The sequence below is a fragment of the Epinephelus fuscoguttatus genome, linkage group LG3, assembly GCF_011397635.1.
Source record: "Epinephelus fuscoguttatus linkage group LG3, E.fuscoguttatus.final_Chr_v1".
NCBI classification, from domain to species: Eukaryota; Metazoa; Chordata; class Actinopteri; order Perciformes; family Serranidae; genus Epinephelus; species Epinephelus fuscoguttatus.
Window position 1 is genome coordinate 14,474,335 of NC_064754.1, and position 17,566 is coordinate 14,491,900.

The following is a 17,566-nucleotide window of genomic DNA, read 5'->3' on the forward strand; positions in this document are numbered from 1 at the left end:
TGCTCTCAAGGTCTGTAGATTATCTTGAGTAACTGGATCATGATTTTTGGAAAGAGACATCGCTGCTGAGTTTGTCAAATATATATTTTTTGGCACTTTGAGCACCACAAGCAGAGTGCCATCTAGTTCCATTATATCTGATAGAAGGCAGACATCTCTACGGCTGATATCTCCAACATTCAGCAACTCACACCAAAACAATATAAAATGATAAATAACACTACAGGTAAGAGGGACAATATGTATTTTTGATTTGGGGGTGAACGGTCCCTTTAACGTAACATGGCACAAAATCCTTAGAATTGTGTAATGAGATGTTTTATGGTGATTTTTGACAGCATCTCACTGTCTTCCTTCGTAGACTGAGTCTGGCCAGTTGCCACAGAGATAGCTCAGCTGTTATCACATGACCCAAATAAAAACATTTTTGTGTACCAACTGTTTAACAAGCGTTTTAGGGACAGTCACTGACGAAATAAGCAAAGCCGAACAACAAAAACAAGATAAAACTCCCTTTAATATGCAATGAATCATTTTCAAGTAACCTTTTTTTTCTAATGTCTGTTGGTAACAAAACAATACTGTATACAAACACAAAATTGCTACATTAATGTAAACAAGATATAAAAATGATCCTTATGGTAATAAAACAAGTATTTGCTGCAGAATTCCCCTTTTTTATGTGAATTTTTTTTTCTTAGACCAACCTCCACCAAGCTCACGGTTAAAATTTCAAAAATATTCAAAAACAATATGGCAACGTAACATTCAAACACCAATTTTTTTTCAGGTTTTTTTTTGTTGTTTTAGTCATAACACTCAGATGCTAAGTTCAGTGGTTTGATGTTTCAACTTACTGGTGAGTCTCATGTACACATCAGCCATGCATTTTTTGATATTGCATTCATTTACTTAATACACCATTATATATTAATGAGTTTATCCTGTCGTTCCAATTTGTCAGCAGTAGGTTTAATTCTTTTGTTGTTACTGAGAGAGAAGCCTGATGGTGACTGTCAAAGAGTTTGTCATGCAATCTGACCATTCAGCATCTGTGCAAGTTGTTTACATCTGTGTGTGTGTGTGTGTGTGTGTGTGTGTCTAATAGAAATCATAGGAACAACAACGACATGAACAGAAACCAAAGAGACTGTACTAACGGACTGTTAACTGCTGAAGCTGACACACTTGTTCAAGGCATTAGTGAGACAGTTTCCGTGCTGGCGTGAGGAGTAACAAGGTGGCTGAGAAAGACTGGGAAGCAGAATTTTTTTTTTAAAAGAACAGGGAGATTATCAGGACGTAGTTCCGAATTCAGTGAGCGGTTTCACGAGTTTTCCTTGCAGTGGAGAAGGGAGCCGGGGAGGCGGCGGCGGCGGCGGTGGTGGTGGTGGTGTGTTGAACTGTGTAACAGGCTCGGTGCATCCTTCCTCCACCAGACTGGAGCTGGCTGTGGGAGGATACTGGTAGTTTTTTTTTTTAATGGTAGTAGAGAGGCTGGGGGAGATGAACCTACACTGAGGTGGAGGAGAAGAGAAGTAAGTGCGTGGCATTTGACAGATCTATGACAGGAAGTGAGTGGCTGGACTGGGAGATGGGAGATGAGTCTATGATAAGATGTTGGACATGAACTCGTAGAATCGTTTGGAGTACTGCTCCGGGTTCACTGTCGAGATCTCGGCCCCCGCCTGAAAAACAAACAAACAGCAAGGCAGATAATTAGACAGATGGAGCAACACTCATGAAAAATCAATCCATTAATACCTTTGATTTCCATTATATTTATATATTATATGGACTTAATGCACTTCCAGGGGTCCTATGACAGGCTGATAGTTGGTCAGCCTGCTGCAAGGCTCAGGGCACATGTAACTGACTGAAAGAGTCCCTCCAGGATGTTGTGATCGCATCAATTCAACCAAACCCTCTGAATTCTACATTCTGACCTTGCAATTTTATGTAATCATTACAATTTATCTGAATATTTGACTATTTAAAATGGGTAAAATCTCATTTCATTGTACAGCTGCTGGCAGCATATTGATTCGCTCAGCCCCTCCTCGTCTACTGCTGCGAGGGTGTGACCTCTGCTCCTGGTGACACGACTGTGTGTGTTAGTATCACACGACTAACATTACCCAGCATTTATTAACAGGTTTAACAACAGGGTGGAGACGTTTCAGTGTTGGTGTGAGACTGTTGGGACCGTTTAACAGCTCGGTGTGGGATGTTAGCCGCTGCTGTTGTGTTAGCTTGTGTTAACAGAGACAGAGCAGGAGGAGAGTGCTCACAGAGACAATCCATCAGCGCTGCTTCGAATGACTGACTGCTTATTGCAACAGTAGTGACAGGCTTCCAATCTATGATAGTGTTGCAACTGTATGTTTCACTTACCCCCACAATTTAATTGCAAAAAAACCCAACATGCATCACAATTATTTTTTAGAAAGCTGCTGTGACATCAGAAATTTAAGGCTGCAACAATTCCAAAAAGAGCCTGCAAACTCCTGAAGGGAGGTGGGAAAGGGGACGGACCATTGGTGAAACCTCCCACTGTCATCAAACGTGCCATAATGAAATAAAAACAGACTTAAGCAAAGAGGAAGTTGAAAAAACAATGAACTACAATAAACTGTAAATATGAAAAAAGAATGATTGAACATTTCATCATATTACTGGATTGAGTTTAATAATGATTAAATTAATATGAAACTTTATATGAAACTTTAACTTTAAATGCCTTATTAAATAATTAAAATGTTATATAAATAACATTTTGGGGCATTGCCCTTTTCACGTGTAGCCATAGACTGATGGATCATGATGTGATCTTGACACTCACCCCGTGTTTCACAGTTTTGGCAGCATGTGCAGCTTTTTTCTTAGCGTCATAGTGCGTGAGGATGTCGATGATAGCCATGAAGTAAACCTCCTTCTTCACAGCACCTAGCACAAAAGAAACGCATTACGAGGTGTTAATGTCATCTGAAAATCATAAATTTAAGGTAAATGTAAAACTAAATAAATAAAAAAAAATCTTATTTCTTATGCTTCTTATTTTCTTCTTCTTTGGCATACATGTAGTTATCTAATCAGCTGCCAGTGCTTCATTTAAAACTACAGCTACGTCAGATGGATGTCAAAGACGACTCTCACTGTCCTGGCTCTTGATTGCGTAAACGTCCACAGAGGGGTCAAACTCCCCGGGGCCAAAGAATCCTCCACAGTTGAGAGGGTTTCCAGGGCTGTCGGGAGGCGTGCCGAAGGAGCCGGTGAGCACGCCTCCGCCCATCCCGTCGTTCTCGTACTCCTCCTCCTCTCCCACGCCCTCCACGTCCATCTCCTCCTGCTCTGCCCGCTCCACATCATGGATTCCCACCAGGAGACTGTAGTCCATGATCTTGAGGGTGGCCAGGAACTTACACACACAGACAACACAATATTTGAATACATGTGCCACATTGTTTGGAATTTCTCATTGTCACATCTGCACTTTGAACTCCTCCCTCGTAATGACAGGCATCAAATGAATCATTTAAGCTGCTTCAGATAAAGTATGCAGGGCTCAACTTTTAAAAGCGGTTGCCAGGCTGGCGATGAGGCATCAGCTTTTGGTTTCCAAAACTGAAGGTCATCTGCTATTTTGAGTCATTAAAGGGAACCACCACTTTAATTACAAGCTCCAATATTAAATTTCAATGGCCAAGGAAAGTTAAGTCAATATTTGTGAACACGAGCTACTCTCTCTCAAAGAAGAACCCCGAGAGGGAAGTCTAAGACTTGTGATGTCATAGAGTATAAAGTTTGGAGCTGCTCCACAGACAATGAATGGGAGTCAGATTTTTTTTATACCCGAATGAGATGTATTCTATTGTAGTGTTCTCCGCTCTGAAACATAAAAGTGTACCCATATACTCAGAACGTTCCCCTGGGTGCTCTCAGTGTCATCCATAACATCATTCCCAATTCATTGTCTAAGGAGCAGCTTCAGACTGTCACTTGATGACATCACAAATTTCAGTTTTAGCACTCTAGTTTTTGGATTTATGATAGACTTGTGCACATTTACCAACAATATAAACATGTATGAATTTTGAAAATGGGCACAGCTCCCCTTTAATGTTTTGCCTATCATGGTTTTCCCTACATAGAAAGTTAAAGAAAAATGGGCCTCAAAGCACATCTACTTTTTGTCTCTCACTGGAAAACTCAGGGTCTGGCCTCGGCCCCACCCAACACTTCTGCTTGTGCTCGGTTGAGCCAAGACAGAGCAGTGTGCATCAGAATAGCTATGTAAAGGTCAAAGGAAACATCAGAGAGATTCAGCCATACATGTCTAAGCCAATCTTTGGCAGCCTACTGCAGCAGTGGTATGGCTACGGCAGCATTCTGTAGCTTCAACAGAATGCTCCGACGCTGTATGGTGAGTGATCTGTGTATTCACAGTAAGGACGCCATGGAAAAACCATAAATCCTGATGTGACCGTTGTCACTACAGCTGCATGGCCAGTGATCTGATATGTTGGACATCTGATTTAGGACCACATAAGAAAGTGGCTCAGACCTGACTGGACAAAAATCTGAATTCTGTGTCCACACTACTCCGAAAAGCATGAGAGCAAAAAAAAAGTTAGATTTTGGCCACATTTGCTTGTAATGCAATGACAGCCTGGCTGAAAAACTGGATGTATTTCTTACCTCTACGTCCCGTTTTAGCTTCTCCAAAAAGTACTTCTTGTTGTCATCTCCTATCTGCAGCTTCTGGCCTTCATTCAGGAAGTCATTGTCTTTAAAGGTGGGGAGTTCTTTAGCCTGGAGTGAGGGAAAGTTATTCTGGTATAAAACAATCGCAGGAATGAAAAACTCAATACTTAAGTTTTCCTGAATTTTAATCCTCAGATTTGTTTGGTACTGAGGTCAAGGAGTCAAAACTGCATCAACTGTAGAATTTAGGTGCATGAATAGAGGCAAGATTTATACTTGTAGAAGTGTAATACTATGGTCAATACACAGAGGTTGAATTCTGTGGTCCTTCAATGATGTCTGGTCTCACAGGTCTGAGAGAAAGTCCAGTTCCAACAACTCAGATAGAATAATGGTCTACAACACATACTAAAGAAAACAAGTGAAGCAGAGTATTCCACACTGATCACATGAGGCCAGCAAAAAAGAAACTACTCGAACACATCTGCTCACGTACCAGAATACATCTGCTTATTTAAAACTTCCTTAATTTAGCTGTCTTTGAAAGTTTGCCTCTGGGGTGAGCTAAGGGCGTTTATTTTTGTCTCATCATGTCAGCAGCCATCACCGCACAGAAATAAAACGTACCTTCTCCTTGTCGCTGGCTTCCCTTGAGACCGTCGAACCCTAAAAATGAGGGAAAATAAGAACAAAAATAGAATTAATTGAAAGCAGCTGAAGACACATCAGAGGCATTGTTAGCATATTACCGGCTTTAACTCAGACAGCTTCTTTTTAAACTGTCAATATTGACGAGGCGAGGTTGTGTGCTCCAGAGAATACTTGGCAGGAGTAGAAGCTTACGCTATGAAGGATGTTTTTTTTTTTAAAGGGGAGAGTAAGGAGGCAGTTGGCTCACTGTGTTCACAACTACTGGAAACTGTACGCTGTAATATTCAGCACAAACTCAGATTTCTTTATTGATGAGTTGGGTTTCTCATCTCCTGCAAATTACCCAAGGACAGTATGAACATTTCCCCGCTTAAATTCACTGACGTGCCCAAAAAACAGAGATGTCTTAAAACCATGTGCCTGCATTACCCATAATGCAATTCAATCACAGACAGCTGGGTGGCATGCTTTTAAATGAATGCTAGGAAATGGGGTCTCTTAAATTGCATCCACTTGCAACTTAGTCTCTCCTGCCAAGGATGCATGAAGAGATGCAAGGAAACCATGCGAGGAGAGAGGAAACAAGGAAATATGCTTTTAGAGAAACAACATGTCGTGTTAAGCGCCGTCCTTTTCTGTTGACAGTGGCAGCTGATCCAGTCGGCTTTATTAACAGCTGTAGAGACTTGATGGAGTTTATGTCTGCACACATGTATATGTATTTATACTCTACTGTATCCTGCTCAGGGGAACAGAATGCCTTCATTTATATGACTGACTCATTATTTGCATTTGTATTTATTGATAGTCGGACAGTGAATTCATTATTTAATAACCTAGAATATAAATGAAGTATCTTTTGAGCACTGGAAATTATTTATTAGGCTAAATGTTTCAGGGAAAATTGAAATTCTGTAACGCTCAGGAATTATGAGCCTCATGTGGGACTGAATGGAAATGACGATAAATGATGTATGAAGTGTTTCCTGCTGACAGACAGACTCTCTCTGACCATCATTGGATCAATAAACTAATAAAGGTTAATGGAGGATGAAAAGAAAAATCTTTCTTATAAAGAAAATTGTCTGTGGTCCTTCTGTTGTTCAGATCTACAATATACCCAGCTGTTTTTATTAACAAGATGGTGAATCAGAAAATAAAATATCAAACTTGGGAGTGATACACTTGAGTTTAATCTCTCATCTGTCTTCACTCTGGTATGAAACTCCAGTATGATGAGTTGTATCATATCAGTCCATCAGCTGCTGTGTCCAATCAATACAATGCGGGGGCGTATTGGCTGATTAAACACTTCTGTGACAGCTGCTCTCGCATGTCCTCGCTCGTCGCTCCTCAGAGATCTCTTGCTGCTCCTCAGAGTGCGGTGCAACAGAACGGCTTCAAGTTCAAGCAAGGATCGAGGAGTGGGGAAATGACAAATAAGAGACTTGGGACGTACCCATGGTCTTTGACCTCATGGGAGCTAAGGGGTGTGACACATGTGCAGCGTAACTAAAGCTGCAGACAGTGTTGGGTGGTTACAGCAGACGGTGCTAGAAATAAAGGAATAGTGCCCGCTCAGGTGCTCTTTGAGTGCACTCAGTCTCACAGGACTCTTTGAGTACATCTGAATGGATGACGGCTGACACTAAAACGTTTTAATATTGTAGGCATTTGTTTATAGTCTTTTATTAAAGATGGCAGAATTGTAATTCTCACCCTTATCTTTAATTTTCATATGAATATATTGCCACTCAGGGCCGACTGCGGACGCCTCAGTAAAACCAATCAGTCATCCCCATGTTCTACAATAGTGCGATGGCTATTGAGCCTTGATTTTTCTGGTCTCCTCCCTCCTATTTCCCTTTAAAAAATATAACCTAGTAATGTGTACTCAGGGTACATTTTAACTGACCTACTTTTAATTTTACTAAGTAAATTTTTACATGAGTACCAATATTCTAGTACTTCTTCCACCTCTTGTGCTTGCACTATTCAGTTGTGTGTTCATGATTTATCCTGACAAACGTTTGTGGGCGGTTGACACATGTTGTTGTAGTGTAGTAAACCAACATGTTTTACCTTCAGGTCATATTTGCGGTGAACAGTGAGGCGATGGCTGAATACATTCCGGGTCACCACCATGTACGTCTCCACCCCGTCCACGGTTAGCCTGTACATGCCCAGGAACTGAGGGAGCAGCGTGTTGCCATGACACTCCACGATAAACTGGAGACAATCAGGGATGGAAAGCAGAGAGTGTAACAGAAAGTGTGGGAGTAGGGAATCAAATATACAGTATGAAAACTGATTAAAACTGGACACAGCACGACTCTACAGCCATATCATTTCAACAGTTCTGCATCATTTACATGCACCAGTGGCTTCAGATTCAGATGGAGGAGGCAGATCTTAATCTCACGGACTGGTGCTCCTAAATTTCTTTCCTATATTCCATCTATATAAACAGGGAATACAGATTAAATACCGTAGGAAAGCACCAATACTCTTACCAAACATTTTACCACATACAGTTAATGAATGCCAGTTAATGGGTGTCAAGCTATCGAAACCAAAATTCACCTAAACTGACATCCCTAATACAGATATCGAAGTACTGGATCAAAAGTGATTCTGCCAGCTGTCTGTCTCTGTATGTCCCGTGTGGGGGTATGCAGGGCTTCTACCTGATGATATTTCTTTAGGATGTTGTGCATCTCTGCGATGTCCTCACTGGACACTGTTTTAATTACAAAACGGTGGTCGTAGCTGGACAGGAAGCGGTTGCCAAAGCGACCCTGGGAGTCGCTGTTGAGTGGGGCGCTCCTTGTCAGAGAGTTCTGCCAAAAAAAGACACACACTTAAAGTCTTTCTTCAAAGTAGACATTTTAAACTTCTGAAGAACTCTTTCATGTCAAAATAATTTCCATGTCATTAATCAAAGTTTGTTTGTTTCCTCTAACCATGGGTGACTCACCTGGTAGTCCTGGTCATCGATGCAGAACCTCTCCCTCAGGTTTCTGAACACCATGGGACAGTATTCTTTGAACTTAAAGCGACTAGGCAGGTTTTCTCTGACAGAGAAGAGATGGAGAGACACACAGAGAATCAGTGCAACCAGCAGGAGCTCAGGAGGCTCATTATTGGAAATGAGGGAGAAGTCTGACTGATGTTATTTGCTTGCTGATTTTTACATTTATTCCTGCTGTTGCTTGAATCCTGAACAGACAATAATACAGTTCAGAGTTGACATTTACATCTTTGCGTTCCTTTTCCTGTTAACTAGAGGTCGACCAAGAGTGGATTTTTAAGGCCAATATAATAACAATATTTTGGAGCTGGAAAAAGCCAGTAGCTGATTCAGAAATGAACAGTCGTTGACTTTATTAGAAAATAACTGTTAAACTGAACATCTGAGTTAAAGTAATAAATACCTAAATACATAAATCTGGATTACTGAATATCAAACTCCAAGTCATTCATAAATAGTGAAAGATTTCAAAACAAGACTTCTCCTTTAGCGAGACTTGGACACAAACAAATCAAATCAACCAAAAGGCACAAAAAAAACTTTTAATTTCTCTGTGGGGTCCTTTACGTGATGTTGTAAGCCATTTAAAATAACAGTCTGAGCCTGTCAGTGGAGAAGAACACACTTTTAATGGACACAAATTGATGGGGTGTACCTGCCCCGAGTAGTGACATTAGGGCCTGTTTCACAGCTGCCGGCTGCAGAACTCAGTCTAAATTCTGAACCAGTTTCAAAAATTGTTGTTCTGACAAGTTACTTTGACACAAAACTACGGGAAAGTAGTATCCAGCTTGAAAAATACCAGAGTTTCGTTTAAGGGCAGATTCACACCAGGATAGTCCGGGGGACTCAGTTCGATTGGGCGGGGAATGCCAAAAAATGTCACACCTTCGTTTGGTTTGGTTCACTTTCACACTGCACTTTTTAAACCACCTGGGCAAAATCACACAGTTACAACAGCTGCTTGTTTGTGGGCGGTGTTGCCTGAAACGACTACTGACCAGGAAGGAAAAAAAGCACGAGGAAGAAGAAAACTTGGCTCAACGATTGGCCAGGACCAAAAACGGAAATCCATCCCCTTCAGCCGGCATGGTCGCCGCAAAAACAATGGAGAAACACCAAATTTATGCATTTATGCATCTCCTCACTATGTCTGCCCACGAGACATTTTCCAACTTCTTCTTTTTTTTTTTTTTTTTACCTCTGCTTCTCCCGCTTCCTGCTGTTGGCTTTATTGTTTTTCTACCCAAAACGCACTGCGCTCTACGCCACTTCCTCTTTTTGGTTTGCTGGATACTCCGTTTGCATTTCCCACTGTAAGCGAACCGCACCAGGGTTCTCTTGCAAGTGAACCGAGACCCCCAGTTTTCAAGTGGACCAGGGTTTGCTTGTTTGGTCCGCACCAGACTTCGAATGAGCGTTCACACCACTCCAAACGAACCGAACTATCCGTGGAAGGGGACCAGGGTTCTTTTAAAGTGGACCAAATAGCGCCAGTGTGAATGCGTCCTAAATTATTGTCACAATATGGATGGTGACATTCATTCTGGACACGACACATATCAAGCCATTCAGAGAAGGTGAATTCTTATTGTTATGGGATTTGATGAATGCAAAGATTTGTTAAAGGCACAATCTGTCATTTTTGACCCCATCAGCAGATATGTGACTGAATATATCTGTAATTTGGGCATTTGAGCAACGACAGAATGCCATCACTTTACAAAACTATCTGTCAGTCATTTTGACCCTTTGACCTTTTTGTTTACACATGGACAACAGATTGTGGCCTTAACAGACTGCACTGACAGTGCATAAGCTGTGATGTACCTACTTGTTAAATAGGTGGTTGTCCACTTTGATCTTACTGTAGGCTTTAAAGTCATCTGGCATCAGCATTACTGGTACAGGCACATTACTTAACTCGTTAATCTGAGGGAGAGAAGTGAGAACGAGAGATCAGAAAAGAGCCTGATGGCGAGAAGAAAAAGCTGATAGGCAAACTAACAGACTGTGTTATTTCAGTGATACAAGAAATCAAAGCAGCAATATGCAATTTCAATAACAGTTTGAAATTATGATTTAAACAGACTCCTACACAATGTACTCAACTGTTGTGCAACAGTTCCAGTCGTGCAAATCAAGATGTGCTTTAAACATTTTATCATTAACATAAAACTGAGAAATATGTGTATAGACATGTTATTTTGGCCTCAGGTACAGCACATGCTGATCAGTAAAACAGCTGTAACACGCTTCACTATCCAAAAACAATATGCATCATCAGTTTCATGTGACCCCAAACACGTTCTGCCAAATCTCTGTGAGTGTTTACCAGCAGCAATCATTAACTCTGGGACCAAAGAGCAGGCTGACAATTTTTCTTGTTACTGCTGCTAAACCCCCCGAGTCCAATCTTATCTGCTGACACACATCCAGGGCAAAAGCTCACGCTGGTGGACTTCAGAAAACTCCTTGCAGATTATCAAGTAAACAGCCATGCAAGAGAAACTGGGGGGAAAGACCGCAGAGATAACACTACCCCAGGGAGAAAGAGTGCGACAGCATTTAAAGGAATACTTCAACCACAAAACGACTAATTGTACATCAGTTACTCGCCCCGTGTTACCTTGAATTCATGAAAAAAACTCTACGTTTCGCGCATGCCTCCACTGTGAGCGGAGAATCCAAAAAAAAAAGAGGCAATAATTCTTAATGAATTGAAGTAACCAAGGTCTGCATTTAAGAACAGAAAAACTGTGTCAAAACATCTGTTTACAAACTCTCACACAACTCCTGCAGTGTTATCCAAGTCTCATTTATCCAGGCGTATGCTCAGCACTTCCTAAACACGTGCATTTTCACTAAAACCTTACAATTTTAAACAGGTCAGTACAAACAGACTCATGCACAGAGGATAAGGGTGCGTTACTCTTAGGTGAGAGTGTTTTATATGTCACATTTTAAATGAATTTGGGAAGTACTGAGCATACAACTGGATAAATAAGACTTGGATTATACTGCAGGAGTTGTGTGAGTGTTTGTAAATGGATATTTTGATATAGTTTTGCTGTTAAATGTGGTCCCCCAATCATGAAGATTGCTTGCCTTTTTTGGATTTTTCGTTCACCATAGAGGCATATGAGAAAAACATTTTCTTCACAAATTCAGGGTAACAGACGGTAACTAACTGATGTAAAAACACTCTTTTTGTGGGTGAAGTATTTTTTTTAAGGAACAATGAAGTACTAAAAATGGATGAACTAAAAGGGTGGCCAAGGGGCAGTACACAGTCCTGGCAGTGCTGTAATTTACTGCACGTTCTTTTCATTTTGAAAGTCAACTCAAACTCCTGATGGTGCATTAAAGTTAATGCAATGAAAATGTGCTGCTCTTACCAGTGCAACAGCTACTTGGCACAATATTTATTAAGCACAAACACCCATATGAGTTCATAAACAGCCTACCTGACTTAAATATCATATGTGTCCAGGCTTTTACTTCCATATTTATAATATAAATAACAGCAAAAATCTTATTTATGTCAAAAAACTCTTAAAATGGTTGTTGTTTGTACATTAGGAGTACATAAAGTTTTCAAAAAAGAAAACGTCTGGTCTGGTAGCTTCCTAGTGGAAGCCTGTTAAAGCTAAAGTTGGTGACTTAGCTATGGTAGTACATGAGAGCGATGATCTGTGAAAAAATAATGTCCCTCCTTCTTATAGTGCTTCTAATGGCATTTGCTAAAATCCACTGTGGCTGAACGAAAACAACAAATCAGGGCCGAGGAGTCTCTAACAAAGCTGTCAATCATGTCAGTCACAGCTCGTGAACTACTGTCAAACTAGGCTACACTGATCAAACATGAATCAGGATTGTGTTACTGCATTGCCTATTTCTCACCTCAAATGTTTTCAGACACATAACGAAAAAGTTTGCTCCAGTCAGCGCTTCGTTTTGGCTCAAATGTTTTCCACATGGCAGCCAGGTCACAAACTTTCTCATTTTACAGCTAAACAGTACACTAAAATATGTTTCTGGAAACACCTGAGGCCAGAAATGACGATGGTTCAGTGATTCATTTTTGATCAGTGCTGCCTTGTTTGCAGTTCATGAGCAGTGATTGAAAAGACTAACAGCTGTGTCACTGACTGCTCAGCGCCGATTCATGTTTTCGTTCACACGTGATGAATTCTTGCAAATTCCATTCGAGCTATGATGAGGAGGAGGAACATGATTTTTTTCACAGATTATATGCCTCGTGTACAATTGTGTGGACAGTTTCAAACAATGTGACAAAGTTATTTATTATAAAAAACGAAACAACTGTAGCTTTAGTTGCATGAACTCAGATGTGCGTAGTGAATTTAATGAATCAAAAAGTGATGTTTGACTTTAAAAAGTATGAAAACATTATTTATTGAGTTTTTAACAAGTTTAAATATGAACATGCAGTTGCCTCTATAAATATCAGGCTCTGTTATCATAAAAGTGTCAGTTAATAATGCTGAATGGGCTCAGTGAAAGGCCAGTGCAGTAAAATACAAACACTCCCTCAACTTGAAGCTCTGATAAACCTATGTGGGCAATTATCTGCTGACATGACTATACAAAAAGAATTCAAGGCATTAAACAGCATCAAACAGGTTGTGTAGTACATCATCTAAACACTATCTGACACTGTGTGGAAGTGAAGTCGTCCGGCATCACAGGTAGGGCACGATTAAAAATGCATACAACTCCTGACTGGAAGGACTTTGAAGAGAAGTCCGTTTGATGTCTTGAATCGGCTTCCCACCCACACCTCCAATCCAGGCCTGTGTGCTGCACCCACACGCCCACTGCCAAAGTTCACCCACTGAATACTGGATGTGCTGCAGTGATAACCATATCATTAGCTGCTTCCTTAATTCCTTGGTTGTATGCATTACATGGTAATTTCGTTTAACAGGCTAGCTATGGTTTGGGCTTCTTACATGTTGCAGAAATCAGCGTCAGACACACAAACGCTTTGCCACTGTCACAAACAAATCTGCTGCTGTCACTACCTGCTCTTTTGGCAGGTACCCACCTTTGAGTTATTATGAATTACTGACAACATTTATGATTGGATGACGAGTCGGTTTACCAACCAGTACTGCAGGGTGTCTACAGATATCAGACACTTGATGTAAAAGCTTTTCAAGAGCAGTCAATCTTTTCTTATTTAAGCAATGCAGGTAAGTATGAGGGTTATATGTGGTGCCATGCAGAGGTAGGTTTTCTTTGGGAATATGGTACTTGGTGTGTGTTAGGTTAATCTACATTTTGGCATGTATTGCCAGTAAATTTTGATAATATTAGGTTCAGCTGAAGGTTTAAAGATTTGTAAGAGTTTAACTCATTTTGACAAAAAGACATTAAAAGATTGGTACATTAACTCATATGTTTGTGGATATTAAGACCTCGTGAATTCAAATGTAAGAGTAATGACTTTTAAGATCTAATATTAATCACATCTAAGACATGTTAAGACTTTTTAAATACCTGCAGACACCCTTTACTGCCATACGATCCCAACAGTGCCAATCGGAAAGCATTGAACTTTAACTGACATGAAGGAGCCAAAAATAAAGGATGTGAAAACAAAATTACACCTGACTGTGGCAATGAGCTCACAATGCAGATGACAGAAGCTCTCAGTGAAAACAGGTGAGAAAGTTTCTACCCTGGGTCACTGTTTTCACACCTGAGAAGCTGCTTTTCAAGTACCAATCAAACTGTGTCATAGTGGGTTTGTGGCCTAACAGGTACTGGGTGTATTGCACACTTGGCAAGAGCAAGCTGCTGGTCCAAACCCACTCCATCCATCACTGGAGTCGAATCTGCCCCTCACTACGCTTTTCATAGCCCTAGGCAGCCTCAGCCAAAAGTGAATGTGATATATTTCTCTGCTCTATTTATAGGGAAATGATGTGATGGAATAAACTGCAGCACTTGGATGCAGCCACCGGGCACAGGAGCTGCAAATGCAAGCTCAGATCAGGTTTATTTAAACAATAGGCAGCAGGCTGTTGTCTGCAGCTGTGTGGCTGGAAATCTGTGTAACCTGCTGCTCCGGCTGCCTGTCACACCCCTCCCACTCCTCGCCTGCACTACAGCAGCCGCAGCTCACGACTTGGCTCCAAAACAGTACACCATCCATGATTTATGATGGCACACTGGTAACGCTGTGCTATGAGTGAACACGCACAAACTGCAGCGGACATGCTGGTTTTTAATAACCGTTTCTCAGCTGCAGAGAGTTTAGCACACACACTTCAATCCCTGCAAAACGCACGCTTCAAGCACAGCAAGAAGAAGCTAGCTATCAAAGCATCAGCGGTTAGCTACAAACTGTACGGAGCAGCTCAGCAGAGTCAGCCAACAGATTTACGTTTAGCACACTACTAAACACTTGGCAAATATCCATGAAACAGACAAATTATAAGGCCGACTGGGAGCATCAAAGCTGGCTTGACAGATGAGGGCAGCTGGCTAACGTGTTAGCATGGTAGCTAAATCAAAACAGCAGCATAAACAAACCGCTCAGCAGCCACAGCGAGACGTTTGAGATGTACTCACCGTATGGTTGACCCCCCACATTAAAACGCTGAGGATGGGCTCACTTGCACGGAATAATTTCACTTTCTGTCCTATAAAATGCTTCTTTTTCGTCTTGGTTTTGCTAGCGCTGACAGGCGCTGCGCTGGTGCAGTTGGATGACATGTCTCAGGCTGGGAATTCAGGGTACGCAAGACGGCACTCACTGTCGCTCACTGCCCCCACACACAACAACAAAAAAATCGTAAAGTTAAGAGCGTTTAAAAAATCTATAAGTGCATCGTGGTCGTCGTCCAACTCGCAGGGAGTCTCTGGGTAAGGTAACTGTCTTGTTGGGAGTCAGCGGTAGAGCATTTTGCGCCGTCACCACCCTTCCTCCTCCCGAGCAGGCCGCGGTGGAGTCCAGAGAGCAGCTAGCCGGCCATCAGGCAACAGCGCAACCTCTCTGTGGGAAAAAAGCCACCTGGGGAGGTGAACACGGGCCGGGCAGCTCCTCTCCTTTCCCTTTAAAGTCTGCAACACAAGTCTGCTGTGCTGCTGTTTTATTTGTCGGTGAGTAATCCCATCATGATGCGCCTCAGATTGTTGTCAGTCACCAACCAGCGCTGCGTTCGGGGTCTCCTCAAGATGGCGTCTGGGCTGCACTTCACAGTCAACAGTGCCCCCAGGAGGCCGCCGGGAGAATTGCAGGGGTTCCCACACCTTACTTTGGCCCAGCAGCTGGATTACACACACAGAACAAGGAGGGCACAGGAGCCGCAGACAGGAGGACTGAGAGGCTGTAGCAGCTGTATTCATTCATCACACTTAATATAATAAGTATAACCAATATTAACAAAATCAGCACATGTATTAGGCTAAGTAATAACTGAAAAGCCTCAGGCAGAAGCAAAAGCATATATCTATATGCCTGTCCTCAGAGGTGTGGACTTGAGTTAAAAAACTTGGTATGGAGTCAGACTCAAGTTACAAATTTGATGACTTTAGACTCAACTTGACAAAGTCAAAAATGACTTGAACTACAATACCAATGACTCGTGTGTTCACTTGGACTTGAGCCTTTTGCTTGACAATACTTTAAACCTTGTCCTACACCCAAAGTTTAAAAAGTATGTTCAGTTCCATATTTTTTCTATATTTATATATATTCATACTCTCCAAAAAATGTTTTCCTGTTGTGGTGTTTCTGCTATGTTGTTGATCAGGGCTTTTTGATCTTCATATTGGAGCTGTGTATGTGGGCTGGCCAAACATTAGTTGTTTGCCCTGAGATCTACCTGTAGCCTGAGTTGGTTGCTGGTTTTGAATGGATTGTTTTGAACATCATATTGTTCAATTTATATAGTTATACAGTTATTGATGACAATGGTCATATTTGATGGTGGGAGGTGCCTTCTATTAGGCCAAATGAACACAGATTGTGGGATTGATTGTGTCATCAGCTCATGGCCTCTGGTTGGCCTCAACTCAGTAGGCGTTATGTATTTTATTCTTTTACTGAACACGATGAAAGTCTGACAACTGAAACATTGCTTTTCTAATAAAGTTTATTGCAGGATTTCTTGTTCCTTCCCTATGTACATTTTCCTCCTGTGCACCTGTCTACAGGTTTTTGAAGGTGTGCATGAGCCTCTACATTCAGGTTTTAAGACTCATATTGACAAAATCAAAAAAGTCTTGGACATTAATACCAATGACTCATGACTTCACTTGGACTAAAAGCCTTTTGACTTGAATATACATGAAACGCTCCCCTAAGGCTAAAGATTAAAAAGTGCGTTATTTAAAAGAATAATTAAATAATTTGTCAGATCCAATTTGTTTGAACCACTCCAACAGCATCCATTTAAGTTGCAGGACAGAGCCATGAAGAACTAATGTTGCATTACTGAGTACCAGTTGCAAAAAATGATAACTAAAATAATTTTGTTCACATACAAAAACCAAGGCAGCTGTCAACAAAAATGCATTGCAGTATGCAAAACAGGTCAGAAATTACAGAGATGCAACAACTTCCAACTTATTTGACATCTGAAGTTGCACAAATAAGAGGGGAAGAGGCTGAGGCTATTATCAACATTGTTAATGAGCTAGTGTGGGTGCTATGAGCTATTGCTATATGCTATGAAAGTGCAATGTCAGCACTGCTTTTTTATGATTAAGTTCAGTCATACCTCTTTCAACCAATGAATACAAATTTTAAAAAGCATTTGTGATTTATGTATATCTAAAATGGCACTTTGGTGAAGAGCCTATTGTGACTTGTTTAGGACTCATAACTCAAAGTTTAGGACTTGGGGCTTGGCCCGGGACTTGCCTGCCCTGACTTGGGACTTGACTTGGAACCTGAGTGAAAATACTTAACACTTACTTGTGTCTGTCAAAAAAAATGAAATGAAATGCAAACATTGCAGTGATTAGAAAAATTATCACATGAAGGTGTAATCACTGTTTAAAAGCCTTGTACACACCATTAGGAATACATTTCTTGTGGGGAACTGCTGTCTTTAAATGTATGATGTATGGAGTCTAAAAGCAGTTACATAAGCCCCCCCCTCTTTTAACCTCAGTATCCTCAGTGGTAGGTGCGGCTCTGGC

The 17,566-nt window shown here is 41.2% G+C and overlaps 1 protein-coding gene across 1 annotated transcript; it reads right to left on the reverse strand.

The window, feature by feature from the left end:
• Positions 1–499: 499 nt before the first annotated feature.
• LOC125883802 (phosphatidylinositol 5-phosphate 4-kinase type-2 beta) lies at positions 500–15,611 on the reverse strand. The gene is made up of 10 exons (XM_049568389.1): positions 14,990–15,611; positions 10,221–10,318; positions 8,333–8,429; positions 8,043–8,195; positions 7,438–7,584; positions 5,332–5,370; positions 4,699–4,812; positions 3,157–3,418; positions 2,843–2,946; positions 500–1,688 (listed from the first exon to the last, which is right to left on the reverse strand). The coding sequence occupies exons 1-10, from the start codon at positions 15,131–15,133 to the stop codon at positions 1,608–1,610; spliced, it is 1,239 nt and encodes a 412-aa protein (XP_049424346.1). The 5' UTR covers positions 15,134–15,611; the 3' UTR covers positions 500–1,607.
• Between the last annotated feature and the right edge of the window lie 1,955 nt (positions 15,612–17,566).

What these genes read in the sequence shown, in the direction of transcription:
- LOC125883802 (XM_049568389.1), bottom strand. Translation starts at nt 15,133, where the DNA reads ATGTCATCCAACTGCACCAGCGCAGCGCCTGTCAGCGCTAGCAAAACC. An exon ending in TGTGGGGGGTCAACCATACG is followed by an intron (nt 10,319 to 14,989) that starts GTGAGTACATCT and finishes TCTCTCCCTCAG; the next exon opens with ATTAACGAGTTAAGTAATGT. An exon ending in GACAACCACCTATTTAACAA is followed by an intron (nt 8,430 to 10,220) that starts GTAGGTACATCA and finishes CTTCTCTGTCAG; the next exon opens with AGAAAACCTGCCTAGTCGCT.